Here is an 18,766-nt window from a genome sequence, read left to right as displayed (position 1 = left end):
TTACAATTAGCATTTTTTTAGTAGTTTCAATACTCAATACTTTTTAACATCAATTAGTTATTTAATACTGTTTGTTTTACAAGGTACTTTATATACAAAAAGAACCATTATTTGGTGTATTTTTATCTTATTGGTAGTGGTAAAGTATACATTTATTCTACATTTAATTTGTGTTTAAAAATAAAACGCCTAAAAATGTAGATAGATTTACAATTTTAGTCAAAATTTTAAAAACCAACCCGGGTCACTTCTAAACGTCGCTGAAATGTTACAATTTTTGTAAAAAGGAATATATTTTATAATTAAAACCGATTGTGAGCGTGAGCGAAGGAAAATAAAGCCTTTCCGAAATAGATAATATGAGCTATTTTGTCCTTCATTTAGCAAATTATTTACTTTTACTCAAAAATCCATTTATTCTAGCATTATGAGTTTGATTACATTTGGCTTCAAAAATACAGTACTGTATAAAATAATACACTTTATCTACAGGAAATCCCGCAAAAATAGCATACTCTACATATGTTATCATTCGTCAATAATAGTAGTTTGAGTTGTTATTTAATTTGTCCTTTCCATTCTTCAGACTTGTACTATCAGTCCTTGGACCGTTGGTCCTTCGGACTGTCAGTACTATAACAGATTAAAACAAGAAAAAATAGAGTCGATTGATGTCATCAAGGACCGAACTTTATCAGTTTTACGACTGATATACAGGACTGAACTGTACCAGATTAAAACTAAGCTTGGAGGTTTAGCAGTCTTTAATTCTGAATAAAAATCGCGACAACACCAAATAATTGGTTAAATCAATACATTTGAAAGTAACCTCCTCTGACATTAAATCGACATTGATCGAACCAAGTGGTTTCCTCTTTTTGATATATAAGAAATATCGTAACCCTAAATAATAATCTTACCGAAAGCTGGAACAAGGATGTATAATCCAATGCCCTGCGGCCTTTTGACGCACTCTTTCTTGTATAAGTGCTTTTTTAGAACCAAACAATTTCATGGCTAGCTTATTATCCGTTGGTTGAAATATGTTTTGAAGTTGATGACGTACCCATCCGGGTTTAAGATGTGGATACTCAAACGGATGTATATCAGGATTCGAATATGTGTCTCCTCCATTTTGTGAGTATGAACCATCTTCGCTTCCATAGGGACGATCTTTTTCCCAACCCTTGACCTTTGACCCGTCCATAGAGTCCATGCGTTTAAGAAAAGGATTGAAGATCTCTTCTTTCGGGGTTCCATATAAGGAGAGCTCATCCTTTTCCGAGGATGTAAAATGTACACGGTTTGCAGAGTCATTAAACACGAAGGGAGGACGAGAGTATGGAGCCTGTTGTACCTTACTAATGGAGGAGGAACCTCTAAATCCATTGTCTGAAAAAGAGTAAAGTATATTGTATATGAATATTTTAAATCATTTTTTTATTAATACATTTTAAAAAGACGAAGGAAGTAAAAATTAATAGGAAAATACCATTTTTATTTAAAATATTCTACTTATGTATATTTTTGTGAGGTCTGTTTTTGATATGTTAAGAAGGGAATGAAAACAACGCTTTATACATTTCTTTGGCTTCAAATCAATTGCATGAATAAATTAGACGAAATGTCAAAACCAGAAAATAATACAATGACTTGCAAATAATTTGATTATTCCATTAATTTAAGTATATTGTAATTTTTTTATTCTATAAGCAAATCTATTACTACCATAAAATCATGACATAAAATAGTTTTTTATCTAAATATTTTTTTATTTTTTTGATATTGATTATTTCTTGTTATAGAATTATCTTAATACAGGATTGATCTTTTCTAGTGGTTCATATTTTATTATTATCATCCGTAAGGAAATTGGATCAAAATTATGGAGGAGAACAAAAAGACATCTTATCTTTGAACAGAGCAAGCTGAGACGGTTGGAAAGAGCAAAGAAGATTTTAAATTTTCTCAAACCCAACAAAAAATTTGGGCAAAGTTTTGTTGTTTCCTCATGAATTTTTTTGAGAATTGATGCCGCTGTGAATAAGCAAAACAGCCGCTATATCACAACTGAATATCTAAACAATGTGTCAGCTTCAATAAGACATGTCTTCAGAACAAAAAATAATAAAAAAGTAATAAGTAATATAACAAAATTTCTTTTTAATTGAGTAATAACTAATTTAATATTACATCATTGATTACATCATTAATTAAGTTATAAATAAAATGTCCTAATCCGATCAACAGACAACAACAAAATAATCAAATACTGTCGAGTCATGATGTTACTTTTATATATGTCTAATATAATATAAAAGTTTTGAGTTATTTATTAAATATAAAAAACTTGCAGTTACCACATTAAAGGGACTGCTTCTATGTTATATTCTTTGTATAAATACTTAATTATAAACAGTCTGTGAACTAGATATTAAATAGTTTTAGAAGTATTTGTCAATAATAGTTTAAGTTTGTAAATTCCTCAATGCAAGAAAATAAACTGCTGTTTTATTATTGTCAATGTAAAGAAAACTATTTTGTCTATTTTTATTCTGAGGATCCAGGACCAAAAATAATCAATGATTTAAAAAAAAAAGGCTACAACAAAAATAAAGTAGGAAAAATTAGTTTTTCAAGTCTATATTAATTCATAAATATTCATCCAATCGTTATTCAATGTAAGAAACTTACCAAATAGACTGTAGCATTGTCTATTTCTTAGGGGAATATCGAAAAAAAGTAATATAAAATAAAATGATGTTATTAATATTAATTCTATGTAATGTATTTCAATTATTTTTGCATGGACCAATATGTAATAAGTAGTCATAAAATCCCCAGATCCGAAGTACCTAGCTACTATTCAAGAAAACTTGTATTATCTGAAAAGATTGGAGACCAAAAACATAATCGGCTAATCGAAATTTTACAGATCTTAACAAAGATCCGAGAGATTTTCAAGGTCTTAAGCTTATAGTATTACTTAATGAAGAAAAAATGCGTTTTGTATCTGGATCCAAAGAACTTAGATAAGATATAGGTAAATTTGTATTATCCAGGATCCGAAGGGGCTTCGGCTACTCGAATTTTTATGAACCTTAAAAAGCTAATAGTATGGTTTTATAAAGGTAGGTTAGGGTTTCGAATTCGGATGCAAATAACTCAAGAACGTTATCGGTAAATTTTTACCCTTTGAGATTCGTACTTGAACTCTTATTAATCTTAAAGGAAATCAGAGGGTTTTTTCGAATAATAAAAACTAATAGTATTGTTTAATACTTTAATTCCTAGTTTAAAAAACAAACGATATTATATATGTATCTATATCGAACTTAGCATCTCAAATTAACTTGATTAGTGCTTGAAGACACATCTACATAAACAATTGAATAGCGTGTTTATTCTAATTTTATTATGACAATAATAATAATTATCATTATAGTGAGTTCATTGGGTTATTCATTGTTTAAGTTCAAGGATACCAATGAAAATGTACGGATGGAAGGAGAAGGTAAAATGAATAAAAAGGAAATAGAAAGAGCCAATGGTAATATTTCCTGCGAATATTCCAACATTATTAAGACTAGTAAAGAACAATCTATAAACTTTAAAACTCTAGTGCCAAAGGATGGCCCCTTAGAGAAGATTGGAAGTTGTTATTGAGAAATAGATTGGATCTTCCGAGGAAAACCCGTTCCAAAAGAAAAACAAATACTAGGGTTTATAGACAATTCCTTGTGCTAACCAAGCTTTTATAAAAATAATTAAGGTGTCGATAAGTTTACTGCTGTTCTTTAAGATAGATTTTTGTTTGTTTTTTCCTTTTGTCTCTTATCTCAATGGGTAGAAATGAATGGATGGAAAAATCATACATATATGAAGACTTGAACAACAAAAATCAATTTATGAGATAGAAAACACAAAAAAAAAAAAAAAACTTTTTCCCATTCTGGAAGATATCATCTGAAATGTATAAATGTATTAAATTTGGAAAGTGAGTGTATAAAAGACAAAAAAATGAATCGAGTGGTTATTTTCAAATTTGAAATCTATATTTGATAAAATTTAATTATTGATTATGAGATGCGCCTTTCTTGATATCCTCGGCCACATGACGCCGGAAGCTTTGGCAGGCCAGGGCTTGTGCTACTTTATCCACCCAGGGAATGTAAGTTAAAAGTGCAAACCAGAACCAGGAGAATGGAAAAGCTGGATTCACAAGAGGTCGACCGTGTGGCTGAGGTTATGAACAGAAGTGAATCTCATGATAAAAATGTATGAATTTAATTAAATGTAGCTTCCCATAATTAAAAATTTATTGCTCTACGAAATCTAGTTCATTCTTTATAAGCTTTTAAAGATTTTCCCTATTTAATTGTACGATCTTCTATAATTTTTAAACATTAGTCTTGGAAATATATATATTTATATTCAATTTCAACACCAAACCCTTAATTTAGCTTTGAACCTGAAAAGTGACTTAACATAATCAAAAATTTGTGTCCCTTGTTTGAAGAATCTGAGCCTAATAAGTAAAAAAAAGACTAAATTTACAAGAATAGGCACAACCCAGTAATGGTGGAGTTGCATCACTTTCGTTAGGAAAGTCATTTATAAATTTTAGTTCCCTACACTACAAATTAACCAAAATCTTCTTTTTTTATTTAAATAATTATTTTTTATGTGGGAATTTCGCGACTTTTTTTTTTTTCATCACTTTTATCACCTAATAATACTTCTTAACTCAATTAACAAGATTAATAGAAATACAAGGTTAGAACATTATGTAATCGGGCTTGCGTTATGGTATAACGTTTGTATTCTATAATCCTTGCTCCATTCACGAGATGCATTAATATTTCTCCCTGTTCTTTATTTTTAATTAAAGTAATTTTAGGAAGCTTGATTTCATATAATTACAGCTGTGTCAACAAGTAAATAAAATTACCCTTCTGGAGTAGAAAGTTAAAATAAAATAAAAACAATTATCAAAATTTAATCTGTAAAAAAAAGTTACAATAATTGAGTTTTTTGTTGAAAGTTTTAACAAAATGGATAAAAAAAGTAATGGGAAAATACTCTTACAATTGAAGTAAATCGTAGCCTGTAAATGATGGTTCAGATTCTACTGTCAAAACTTTTTCACTTTCTTAATCAATCCTAAAACTTTTTCAGGGAATATGCTATAAGTGAATGTCAATATTTTTAATAGATTTTGATTAAATTATAAACATTTCCTACCAGTCATATTTAATTAATAACAATTTATGGAAAAATCTAATTGATGATTGTAAGTTCTTGACAAAAAAATATGGAAATATGTAAACGACGTCTATAGCCAAAAAAAATTTTTACCACCTCCATAATTTAGGGTGTTTTTTCTTTTTTAAATATCTGACTAAAAAAAAAGTGTTTTTAGTATTTTTTATCTTTTTCGGATTGTCTATGAAAAAAACATGATTTGAAAAAACTCCTCATATTTTATCCCAATGACAACAATTATTGATTTTTATAAAGTGACGACATGCAAACCCATATTAAAAAAACGGAGTACATAAAATTCTCTAAGATTTGTTGCTTGAATAAATATTTATTTAGCTATCAAAACTTATTGATAGTTTATAAATTGTTGCTCTGTATGTAGGCCGTAACAAAGCAAAACATTGGGGCTATGCAGATAGGTAATTTTCATGTTTCTGTCTGTAAAGGCCATGTGGAAAACATTATTATTCTTCAAAGTGCAAAAATGTGTGGACTACCGAAATTAAAAAAGAAATAATTCTTGGAAAAAAAAAAAATATATATTTATACTTTAAAAACAGTCCCCATTAGCAATTTTGCCTCGGCACATTTTGCCGTATGGCCGTTTTTGCTGAAGGATATTTTGCCTTACTAAATAAATAAATGAAGTTTATAACGTCGTTATTGTTTAGTTTGGTTAAAGTGGATGTTCTCTTTGAATCAAATATGTAATAGTAATTATTACTATAAAATGCTTGTTTTCTGGTGGAATAATGATAGAATTATGTTTTTGGCTCATATACTGATTGCTTTCCAATCCATAAGTATTTCCTAGCATAAATAATCCATTATGTCTTATAATAATTACTATTACTAATCGAATCGTAAGCGTGTTTATTTATTAATGTTTTTCTTATGATACTAATTTTATAACCTTTGTTTTCTCTGTTGGAATTCATTACATAGTGAGATTTTGTTGGTGTTTGTATTGAAATTTTAATACAGGATTCTATCATTTTTCTAACAGAAAAAAACTATATGCATAATGCATTTTTAAGTAATAAATATTACATATTTGGATACAAAGAAAATATCAACTTCAACTAAAAATAAAAATAACGACTTATACGCCTCATTTATTAATAAATGAAGGAAAAACAGAAATTTCAATCAGAAAGATACTATTTCAATCCAACATAAAAAATTTGTGGACTTGTGTTATTGCAAAAAGATAAGTAAATTGTACATTAGATTATAATACTTTTGGGTGGTTATAATTTTCCCTGTTCAATAGACAATTATCACTTCAACTAAAGTTAAATTTTGATATTTAATATTTGATTAAAATGTTTGAAAACTGCAAATCATGGAGCACATCGTAGTTCCCTTCATTATTAAATGCAAAATGTATAACTTTTTTAACAGGCAAACGAAATATTCAGAAAAAAATACATCTTATCTATGAACAGAGGAAGCTCAGACGGTTAGAAAGAGCAAAGAAGATTCTAAATTTTCTCAAACCCAACAAAAATTCGGGAAAAGTTATTCTCTTTTCCAATAAAACAGATTTTCGCCATTGATGCCAATATGGTTTACTCAATCTAGGCACGTCTGGAGAAGAGGGTGCGAGCTACTCATCACATGAATTTCTAGTCTCTAGAGGCTTCCATATAGAAGGAATTAACCAAGCTAGAGTCGGACTTCATAGTCAATATCTGCAAGGGATCAATTTGAGGTACCTGCAAATGATTACTTTGAATAATTTATTGATAGGAAATGGTAATAGTTCATTGAAGAATACAAATGTATTCAATACTCCTTTTTTTGAAAAAATCATTCCAGCTTGGTTTTGTGTTGACATATGTTTAATTTTTCTTATGCATTAAAAAAAGTATTGACAATCAACATCAGTTTTATAACTATGTTTTTTTCAAAAACACCCCACTTAATACACTTATTGCACATTCTACAATTTTTCAATAGTTAGGTACTTTATCATTATGATTTAAAAAACTTGCATGTTCAAGTAAATAAACGTGTTAAATGGGTTTCTTCAAACTAAAACTCAAATATTAACTCCTAATTCCTAATAGAAGCATTTTAATTAAAAAAAAAAATTTTTTTTGAGATCATTTTTTTGTACAGTTTAAAAAATTCTTAAACTGTACAGCAACTCTAGAAGAAAGGAAAGGAAGATGCATAACATTTTTATTTTTGAAGAATTATCTTCAATTTCTGTCAACCAGTTATTCTTATTAACCCTTTAGAGGCACTGTGAATTGTACTTAAAGTAACCAAAATAGATTGTTAGGGTGAAAAAGAAGAAGATGTTAATAAATTGTATTTTAAATGCCTTATTAGGGTCTTTATAATTTTTCTTTTATCAAATAAAGCTTCTAAACTATTGATACAACTCCTGGACATATTAATTTACCTTACTATTTTGAATACAAGGCCTATAATTCACTCAAATATGTATATTTGGTTGTATGTATATTAGACTGTACCGAAATGACATAAGATGGGTATTTGGTATTGCAAGATATATTTATTTTGCATTTTATTACTCGAAACAAGAAAAAAACCCTCAAACGTTCGAAAAAAAGGACTTTCAGGGACTCATTTTGATTTAAAAATCCCTTAAAAGCCAAAATTTGGATGAATTAAAATGATCCATTTAAATTATGTAACACTAGTTTTATTTTTAAAGTATCATAGATAGAACGTTTTTATTTCAATAACTTTAAAAACAACTCTTCTTTAACTTGCCTTTTAGTAATTTTATTCTAGTTCTAAACATGCTTCCCATTAAATAAATGTTAACTGTTGGTATCGAGTATTACGCGCATTTATTTGGATGTTTCTTTTCATTTTTACTACTCGTATGTTTGGTCATTTCAGATCTTGTTGTGGTGAAAAAACTCAATCAGTTAGTTACTATAAGTCTTGGATGATCTCTAGGCTTAAGAGGAAAAATGGGACAGGAAAAGTACTAACCGAACAAACTACAAGTACAAACTAACCGACTTTTTTCCTCCGAAAATCTCTAATGATCTAAAGACCAATAGTGGGCTCTCCACTATTTTGTCGTTGAATATAAGGGGAGTTGGAGATAGACGAGTTAGACATGGTCTTATGAAACATCTATTGAATTTAAAACCCGATATCCTATGTCTGCAAGATGTTGGGACTCAGGTGTCCTCATCCTGGCCGAGAAATTGTCCCCTGTGTCTGGCTGTACTTTTTCAGTCATCAATGCGTAAGGGCCAAATTCAAAGTTGTTGATTTTTTTTCCAGTCTATTATTGATTATCAAACTACTGATATTTCTCCAATGCTTTTGATTGGAGATTTCAATGTAGATCTGGATAAGCCAGCGAGCTCTTATCCAAATGCTGCATTATCGTGGGAACTTATAAAAAAGTTTAATTTAGTGGATTTGAAGAAAAAGTTCAGTCGAGAGGATAATATTTCCTGGAGTAGAAGGGATAGATCTTCCAGAATCGATTTGGCCTTATCGTCTATTTTTGTTAAGCAGGTTAAAAATGCTTTATATAGACAGATCCGTCGACCGATCACAAAATTATTGAAATAACTCTTCGTTTTATTCCCCACAGTCATCAATTTAAAGTACCCAAATGGATATTACGAGAATGTAATTTCCAAAAGTTTTTAAAATCCAATCTTTTAAAGGCTCTTATGCCTAAAAAGGGCGATGACTCTGATTTCAGTCACTAAATACCCATTACAGTTTTAAATGAAGTCTACAGAATATTCTCTGGTGTTTTAGCTAAGCAAATTTAACCTATTTTAAACCAAAAGATTAAGGATGAACAAAAAAGTTTCCGAGAAATAGAAAAATTACGGATATTTCCTGAAATATAACTAAAGCAATTGAATCTCTTAATAGGAGTGGCAAGTTTGGTGCATGATTTGCAATTGATTTTTGCAAAGCATTTGACTCTGTACGTCACTGCCACATGATGAGATCTGTTAATAGGTTACTCCCCAAACGTTTTTTTAATCCTATCAGAGCTTTACTCGCTAATAACTCTTTTATAATTTCGTTGGATGGTAAAATGAGTGAACCCATTTTATTAAGTAAGAGTTGTAGACAAGGTTTTCCAGTCGCCTCTTGCTATTTATATCTACCATTGATGAACTAACAAGTACCATTTCGAAAAAGTATTTGGGATTTGGTGTCTCTTTTTGTGGGACTCCACATTTGACTAACCTATATGCTGATGATGTAACGTTAATGATTGAAGCCAATTCGGAAATTCAAATTTAGTATACGATCAAAGTTCTTTTGACTTTTTTAAACAAACTTAAGGTCAACTCTGGATTAGAAAGGAATTTAACGAAAACTGCCATCCTTTAACTTGGATCTTGGAATCTGCATAGTTCCCAAAAATCAAGTAAGAACAATAAATCAAAAATCAAATGGTATCCCTGACAATTTCTAGAATTTTTTTTAGTAGAACATCTTAGCTGTCATGGTGTTTCATTAAACCAGCTACAATCAACTCTAAAGTGTGAGGAGGGACAAAAGAAATAAACAAGGGCATTGTCATGAATTAATCCGATTTCGATCCTCAATTCTATTCTGTGTCCAATAAGAACTTACAATTATAACTCTACCACAAATCATCGGTTTACTCACCCTCTTTTATGGGTACAAGTGAATCTTCAATCAGGTATTGAATAAAATTAAATGTATTAGACAAGGTAAGTCACTACTCAGGGGTTAAACAATAACGACAACAGCTTAAAAAAGTAAACTCATTCTTTAGATTACTAATTCCAAAAAATACACACGTGTTTACATCACTATTGATGACCTTGGTGTAAATCCGTGTATATAAATTGATAGAGTCAATCATTGCTAAGAAAATTATGTCATATAAAATTGAGGATTGATTCTCTATGACGTCATTTGCTAATTTTATTTACCTATCTAGTATTTTTTTTACATTGTTTCATGATTTAAATGAGGTCATGAATTATAAGTACAAATCCGTAGTGTAGGACGTCACTTGAATAAAAATAATGCAAGTGAAAATAGTTTGTCCTAATATATTCAGAAAAATTCGAAATCTGTTTATTTTTTGAGGATCCCTTTTGGCGGATTTTTACATTTATTACAAATTCTGTAGAAAAAAATTATTAGGATATTTTCCATTTAAGAAATTATTTTATAATTTTGCTTCCTTAATGTAATTCACGAAAATTACATTCTAGGAAAGGACGGAGCGGAAAATAACATAGACAATGATCAAAGAAACTTTCTTAACGTTTAGATATCTTTGGTGCAGGAAGGCTATAGGTATTCTTACAGGTATTATATTAAATCACCTGTATGTAATGTATATAAAGGTTCGAAAGAGAGGGGCGTGGAGTAGGAGATGCGAGTAACGGAATGCATGTATCCACTGGATGTGAAAAGTAAATGTTTGAACATTGCTGCTGATGCTGCAAGGTCCCCAACTCTTACTAATCAAATTGCACGTAAAAGCTTTTATTGCTCCATCTTCCATGGGGAAAAAATTGTAAAGCGCTCAATTGTAGCCCTTCAAAATGAGGATTTCAATGGTGACGGTATTCATACTTAGTTAGTGCTCCCAAACTCCAACTTTGGATCTTTTAAGGATTATTTAAAGCGGGAGATAATCACAAAGAGCATTTGATGAGGTGTCAATACTTTTTGGAATTCTTTTTTAACGCCTTCAGAGAAATGGTTCATTTATAGAAAAAATTACTGGAACTCTTGAAGTAGGAGCCAAATTTTATAGAGACAAGAGGGGAGAATGTCTTTAGGCAGAACAATAGAAAACCACAGACATTTGTTTGGGAATGTTTGATTTTAAGTAAAATATATATGAGATTTAAAATTTTGCTAGATAATATTTGAATTTAAACTGGATAAGGATAATTTTTTAACCTTTGTAAAGGCACATGCCATGGGGAAATCAATTCATTTTTAGTAATATACTATGACAAAGTATAGGAAAATCGACACTAATGTCCATTGAAAACATAATATTCGTTTTTTATTAAGTAAATAAAGGTATTTTCTTAAAGATTATTTCATCTTGCATTTTTCATACCCTAACTTTAGAGCTTTGGATTTGTTTTTTATATGCTTGTCTACCAATATCCTTTTTCATATAATTGTGTTTTAATGTATTTATTGTTTAATATGATGTTACTAAATGAATGTCACAATAAAATGTTCGAAAACTATATTATGAATATGAAAAACATTTGAGAATTAAAGTCCATCTTTAATTTTTGTCAAAAATATTGACAATTTAAAATTCGTGAAAGAAATCGAAAATACTATATTCCACTAATTTTGCAAATAATAATATTTCTCGAAATTATTAAGAGAAACACACACCTTCCAATATTTTTTCGGTCATGCAAAACCAAAAAAAGTTATATACAATAATTTTGTCAAAAAAATAAACTTTGATAACTCTGAAACTGTCACATACAACGATATCCGTAGTAGGTAAAGAGTTTTATGTTGAAATAATAATTGTACTAAAAAAATTATAAGAATGAAAAATATTTTGCTGATGATTGTATTTTGAAATTTTAGAAAGCCCTTATTTTACAATTATTGATAATTGCAAACATATATATATATAAAAAGAAGATTGAATCATATGGAGAAAATAATTTTTTTTTTTCCTAGATATGTAGAGTTACATATGAATTCAAACTCAGGGAAGCAATAAGTTATATATCGATTAACAAAAATTAGTTTGATGGTGCAGGGTCCTAGATGAGTGGAATTACTGTTAAATGCCACTGGTCCTAAATCTAGTAATCGTCCGGAAGGTATTTTTAGAAAACAAACCATCATTTCCTTAATTTTTTTTTACCAATTACATTGAAGATTGGTTAGAATAAGTGAGAAGTGGGACCAAAGGTATTAAAAGGTATGGGAAACACTGCATTTGGTTCAACCCAAATGTGAATTTTCGTACCTACAGATTAGAGTTGTGTTGATCAGTTTTACTCGGTCCAGTCGAGTCTTAGAACAGTCTGTCTTTAAGACCAGTCCTTAACTGAATTTCTTTGTAATTTTTACTAATAATATCGATGGTTTATTTAGCAAAGTAAGATTTATGAGATAAATATTAATATTATTGACGTATTTTGCAAAAAAATACTAATATTTTCTTAATGATACGAACATATTATATTGTTACTTATTTATATAATTTAATCTATTATATAACATAATAATGAAAAACATCCTCAATGACGTCCAGAGGGATCGATTTTGCTTTCTTTAAGTATCGACAAATAGGAATGGACTGGAGTGCAGTCCTTGCCTATATTACACAACTAAAGATACCATTTCAATACAACTTACCTTCAACAGAATTCGACGGAAAATATCTTAATTCCAGGGAGGAGGGATGTTTTTGTTTGTTCTCACCAAGGAGGTCGGGTTGGCTATTATCTTCAACCGATAGCCTTTTTCGTTTGAAGGTGCCCTTCCTTATATTAAAGGCAGATGATACAAAGGATAGAGAGGCTGATGCCTTTGGAGTATCGTTCTCCTTCTTCAAAACAGGCTTATACTGTAGAGATTGCGAACGTCTTTGGAGAAAACGAGAAATAGAAGGAGGAGTATTTGGATGAGAAGGAATCCCAGACTTTCGACGTTTCTTTTCTTCTTCATCATCTTCTGCAGTGTCCTCCCGAAGTAAGGGTGTATTTGTTGGAGGAATTTGGTGATCCATAGCATCTCTTAATGATTCATCAGGAATATCATAACTTGAAGACAATCGACCATTCGGCATTTTTAGATTTGGCGATGAGGAGAAGTTATCACGCCCGTTGCTTAAAAAAGGCCATATCATCAAGGAGGAAGTGGATTGCTCCTGCTTTTCTGAGGCACTCGGTTCATCCCTGAAAAATAGAGGGATAATAATTTTAATAATTTATAAAAATAATGTGCATGGTTAGTTTTGGGGGATACATTTAGGACTTTTGCAATACCAGCAATAAGGGCACGGTACTGATTTAAATATAGAATAATGGTCACTTTAAAAATATGAAATGGTTTTTCTTTGATAAAAAGGTCATCAAAATATTATGTTTTAAATAAAGTCATATACAAAAATATCAAATTATATTTCCTATATTGTTAATCTATAAATTAGGTCGATTTTTGATAGAGGAATGTGCTTATTCCCCATAGAACCTTCCCAATTATTGTTGTCGTTTATCCTCGAGTCTTTATGTCATTTTGGATTAAGTATCTGGTCCGGAGGCAAAGAAGAAGTATAAAATCATACTCCACAAAACCCACGAACATCGATTCAGACAATAGGTGAGGATCTATAAGGCAATAAGGTAAAGTTCTATTTTTCCGTTGCTCGACCTAAAACCGAACTATTAATTCCATGCTAACGGTAGTTCTCGGCATTTTCAGGAGTTATTAAGCGTGGACGAACATTCAAATTAAACTTTAATTATATAAAAGATAACACCTTAACAAATCCTAGGTGTTACTCTCCGTTTTGCAAAAGCAAACATACACGTTACTACTCATTACTTAAATGTTCTCCCCTCAAGAATAAAAGAATAATCAGAACAGCTTGAGAATATATATATATAGATATGATTTGAAGAGCCATGGAGTACTTTAACCGGTTGCTAAACCTTATACGAAGTCACTTTCATTTTTTTAATTTTATATAAAGTACTTCCCTCTTTTAATATGAGTTGAAGTAAACTTCTGCAAGATTTATTTAGTTTTATAAAGTGCTGCCTGTTTATTATACTTCTTTTTTTTTTCTTTATAGTGTATTGACATATGATATACATCAGGGATCACCCTGTGACTGTTTTCCAAACATTTCTACATACATAGAGATAAACTTTGCTTGATCACAATACCAAGTGGCCCATTGAAATCTGATCATTTACTTATTCATGAAGGCTATGTTAGTGTAATTAATTTATATTTCGATATATCAGTGTATAAGCAATAATAACAAAAAAAAGCAAACCTTAGATCTCTATCTTACGTACGATAAAATGACACTTGAACTTGATCGACGAACTTCCATTCCAGCACTCCAAGGAATTAGTCGTCTCCAGGACCACCGTCTACGACGTAGTAACGTTAGAGAAGAAGCAAGGGTCTTTCAAAAAGGCTAAACTGGACCTGGAAGACTTCAAAAAAACAACCATTGCCAATCCCTTCAAGTCCATGACCCCTTATGTAAGAGATCTCAGGATTTTATAAAAGACTTTGCAATTTTTGAGTAAAATATTCGAAGTTCAGACCAACATAACTTAGGATTCCAATTTAGGTTATACTTTTACATATACCAAAACAATGTTTCATTTTTTTTTACTATGTTGGTATATGATATTCATTAGCAAGTACAATATTCGGCGTACCCTGGTACTGTTTTTCATACATATATTTTTACAATCTTTCACTAAACTTTACTTTGTTAATAAGAGATGTCACCTTAACAGTAAGAAAATAACCTCACATTTTATATACTAAATACTTATAAATAAAATACACAAAGCGAAATAAAATTTAAATTTAAAAACAAAAATAAAAGAATTTGCCATTGGCCTTGCTCATGGTCAAATCCGCCTCAATAATGATAAATGTAAATTATCTAGCTATCATGCACATACATTCAAGCATAGTTATGTTGATGAGTTGATACATATATTTAGATATTCTGTGTAAATATGTAGCTGACAGATATGAAGGCAAAATTTAAAAAAAAAATTTAAAAACTAAAGTGTCCATAATTTATTATAAAAATACAAAAATAACATATTGTAATGATATGTGATCTATTTATCACTTTAGTTTAATCTTAATTTATTTTATGAAAAAAAAAATATTTATTAAAAAAAAGATTAATGTGAGTAAAATACAGATTTCTATGATTGTAGATATGTAGATGATATATTTCTTAATATATGATATTCATTTCCCATTCATTTTTCAAATGACTCAATAACACAAGTCGACAAAATTTTACTTTTTCTAAAATCTTTTAATTTTCTTTAATGCTCCTTTAATTGGTTAGATGGAGTTGCACTGATTAAGTATAAGTAAACATTATAGTATTACATTTACTCCATCTAACCAAGGAATCTTTTGGTGAAATCCATCTATTTAGCGTATATTTATTTCTCTAGGAATCATCTGGGCACGAACGTTCACATATTGAATTCAAGAGAATAACTTCTTCCAAGCTCGTTGTCCGAGCTACGGCAATTCTATTTAAATTTAATAATCTATTGTAATTGTATTTGACTATAAAACCAAATACACCTTTGTAAATAAATCCCTTTATTCTTTAAATAAGTTATTTTTACGTCAAAACAATTATTATATATTGTTTTGACGTGAAAATTTGTCTATTTGAGAATGAAATAACTTATGGGAATTTTAACGTTAGTCTTCCCCCCCCCCAACTCCTTTTTAGCAAAGATAAGAAAAGGAACCTTTTTACTGACGTCACAGATTACGTCGTAAAACAAAGTGACATCACATTGGGGACATAGAGCTGAGGGCGGGGATTTTAAATACAAACAAGCTACGACCTTAACATCCTTGGAAATTTTGAATCCATGTTTATGAGAGTGAGCTTAGCGGATTCAACTGACAAAAGTGTGCCAGAACAATTACAAAATCCTTGATATGTCCTCCAAATATGAACGTTGGTCAGCCATTATTGTGTGCCTCCAATATAAAGTACTCCATTGATTGAATTTAACAAATCAAGCTGCATTTTAAATTCGAATGGCTTTTCAAAATGGAGTAATTAAAACTGAGTTTATTTCTGAAGACCCAACATTTTTTATCTTGAGCAAAGTATATTTGACCTCCCTGCTACCTGGGACTGAACTGCTCACACCCAAGGAGATTGTTGAGCTTATGAAGCTGCCCAAATCAACTGTTAAAAATCTTGGCTAGGCTTTCAAAAAAGTTTGGTGGGTTGGACAGCAAGAATGCCAAAAGTCTGTAAAATAGTTATAGCGGCAAAAAAAGGAGTTTTTCATGAAGCTAAAAATTAAACAGAAATACTTTGATTTTTTTATGAATGAATATTTATACCCGTATTGAATATTATTATTTTTTTATTTAAATAGCCTAATAATACCTGATAATAAAGTCATAGATAGTTAGAAAAATAATAGAAACCCTATTTTATTAAAAACTTTTTCATGCTAGTGTACATAAGTCCCTCAAATCAAATAAAAGTTCAAAACTATAGATATCATTCATGGGTATCTTAACTCATCCCTGTATAGTTATTTCCATTTAACCTCCAATAAACCATTTATATCTATAAAAAAATATTGGACTGTATGTTAATTAAAAAAATAATGAGAAATTGATAGATTTTATGAATGAAAGGAGCAACAAAAAAATCATAAATTTGTTCTTGGGTTTTCTTATCTTCTTCTTATTTTTTTCTAAAAAAATATTGATTGTTTTTATGTTTTCTACTTCTTCTTATTTTTTAAAGATTGTTTTTATGTTGACCCATGTTAGAAGCACTGATGTATTGTTTATAATTATGGATAAACATTCCCCTTAACTATGACTCTTCATTAGAAACGTAGAAAAATTAATAACTATTGGCATATGCCGCTTGTCAACACAGAAGCAAGATGGAACGTTTTTTTTTTTTTTTCAAAAATGAGTGTACAATACTATAAATAGTTATCGTCAATTTCTATTAGTATATTTCTCAAAATTTGACTATTATCTTCTTCCAATAGCGTTTTAGTATTATATTTATATAATATTATTAGTATTACCAATTATCGTTCTATCTATTCAGTTATTTTTATTCCGCCTCTCTTGATTACTTCAGCCACACGGTGCCAGATACCTTGGCAGCCCAGTACAACCTCCTTTGAATCCAGGTTTGCCATTTTACTGGCTCTGCTTTTTTACTTTGAAATATAAATTCCCTGGATGGATGGATTAAACCACGAAAGAAATTACATTTTTCAACAATACAGTGCACTGGCCACTAGGCAAAAAAATGAATGATGTCTTAGCACAAAATGTCTAAGACATCATTCACTTTTGGTGTTTTGCTTGTTCCAAATATGATTTGTTTGTGGAGGCCCTGAACAAGTTCATTACCCGTACAATGGCAAACCTGGATCCACACGAGGTCACCCCGGTCTTCTAAAACTTCTTACGCTGTGTGGCTGAGGTTATCAAGAGAGGTGGATTTTATTATGAATAATTGAATGCATTAAATGTAGCTTTCAAATATTAAATAAAATATGGGTTTACCCCTCTAGTTTGTTCGTTATAAGACTTTAAAGATTTTCCCAATTTATCTTGACAACCATAAGTTAAAAAAACAACTCTATATTCCATTCCAATAGGTTATACACAATGTCTAGTTCTGCTAAAATATTGGATTGAATATTTATTTTTTAAGCAGAGATCATGAAAATCCCACAGAAAGGAATTATATTCTATTTATCAGGAAAACAATAAGCTCAAATATAAATGGCACATAATGTAGTGTATAAATATTATTTCATTAGTGCTGTGGCCAGTCTTGGGACCGTCCTAAAAACCAGCAATCCTTGGGACAGTCAGTACTAGAACTGATTTAAACAACATGAAATAAAGTTGAGTGACACCATCAAGGACCAAACTTTAGAAGTTTTAAGAATGAAATGCAGTACCTAACTGTAATGGATCAAAACTCAACTGAAAAGGACTGCAGTCTTCAGTCCGTAATAATGATCAACACATCACTATATTTTATTTCCTCTTATTGATTATATTCAATACAAAAAATGAAAAAACAAACAATCAATTTTACATCTGAACTAGAATTGTAAAAACCAAATAGTATTTGTAAATGAAAGCCATATAAATATAATCCTGTTTGACCGTGCATAGAAAATTGACAGTGTAAAAAATTTCCCATTGAAATTTTTCCCATCATTTACTAAGAAAAACACAATTCTTTGGCACACAACTAGTTTTATGGAATGACAGGGCCACCAAACAGGTTAAAACTACCTTTGCCTCTTCATATATCATTAAGACTTCCTCCTTATACTTCAATTTTTTTTTATCTGATTGGTGTCTTTGCCGTAGTATTAATCAACCCATTCCTTGTAAGGCAGGGCCGGGGGGTTTTAAGCTGATTGTTGGGCCTGCAATTGTATAAAATATGTTTTGGTTCAAGTATTGTGACTCTGTTAATACTTGACTGGAAACTTTCCACATGGCAATTTCCCCCAATAGAAATTTTCTCTTTGGCAATTTTCCACTGACAATTTTTGCAATTGCAATTTTCCGTGGCAATTTTCCTAGAACACTTTTTGGCGTATAAACAGTTCAATAATTGAGATGTTATTTCTTTGCAAACAAAGCCCTAAAAATAGGGTCATTTTTTACTTTTGAAATAATTAGATAGCCGAATATAAAATATAAGAACATATTTAAAATCAACTTAAATTATGCAAAGATT

The 18,766-nt window shown here is 30.1% G+C and overlaps 1 protein-coding gene across 2 annotated transcripts in view; it reads right to left on the bottom strand.

The window, feature by feature from the left end:
* Ih (hyperpolarization activated cyclic nucleotide gated potassium channel Ih) overlaps positions 1 to 18,766 on the bottom strand; it is a 283,308-nt gene that overhangs the window by 113,459 nt on the left and 151,083 nt on the right. For both annotated transcript variants that reach the window (XM_040716982.2, XM_040716983.2), the window contains exons 2-3: positions 12,631 to 13,172; positions 921 to 1,392 (exon numbers count right to left, since the gene is read on the bottom strand). In XM_040716982.2, the coding sequence (XP_040572916.2) occupies positions 921 to 1,392; positions 12,631 to 13,172 (1,014 nt within the window). The remainder of the gene's footprint in view (positions 1 to 920; positions 1,393 to 12,630; positions 13,173 to 18,766) is intronic.

The sequence above is a fragment of the Lepeophtheirus salmonis genome, chromosome 7, assembly GCF_016086655.4.
Source record: "Lepeophtheirus salmonis chromosome 7, UVic_Lsal_1.4, whole genome shotgun sequence".
Lineage (NCBI taxonomy): Eukaryota > Metazoa > Arthropoda > Copepoda > Siphonostomatoida > Caligidae > Lepeophtheirus > Lepeophtheirus salmonis.
This window is presented reverse-complemented; position numbering and strand designations above follow the sequence as displayed.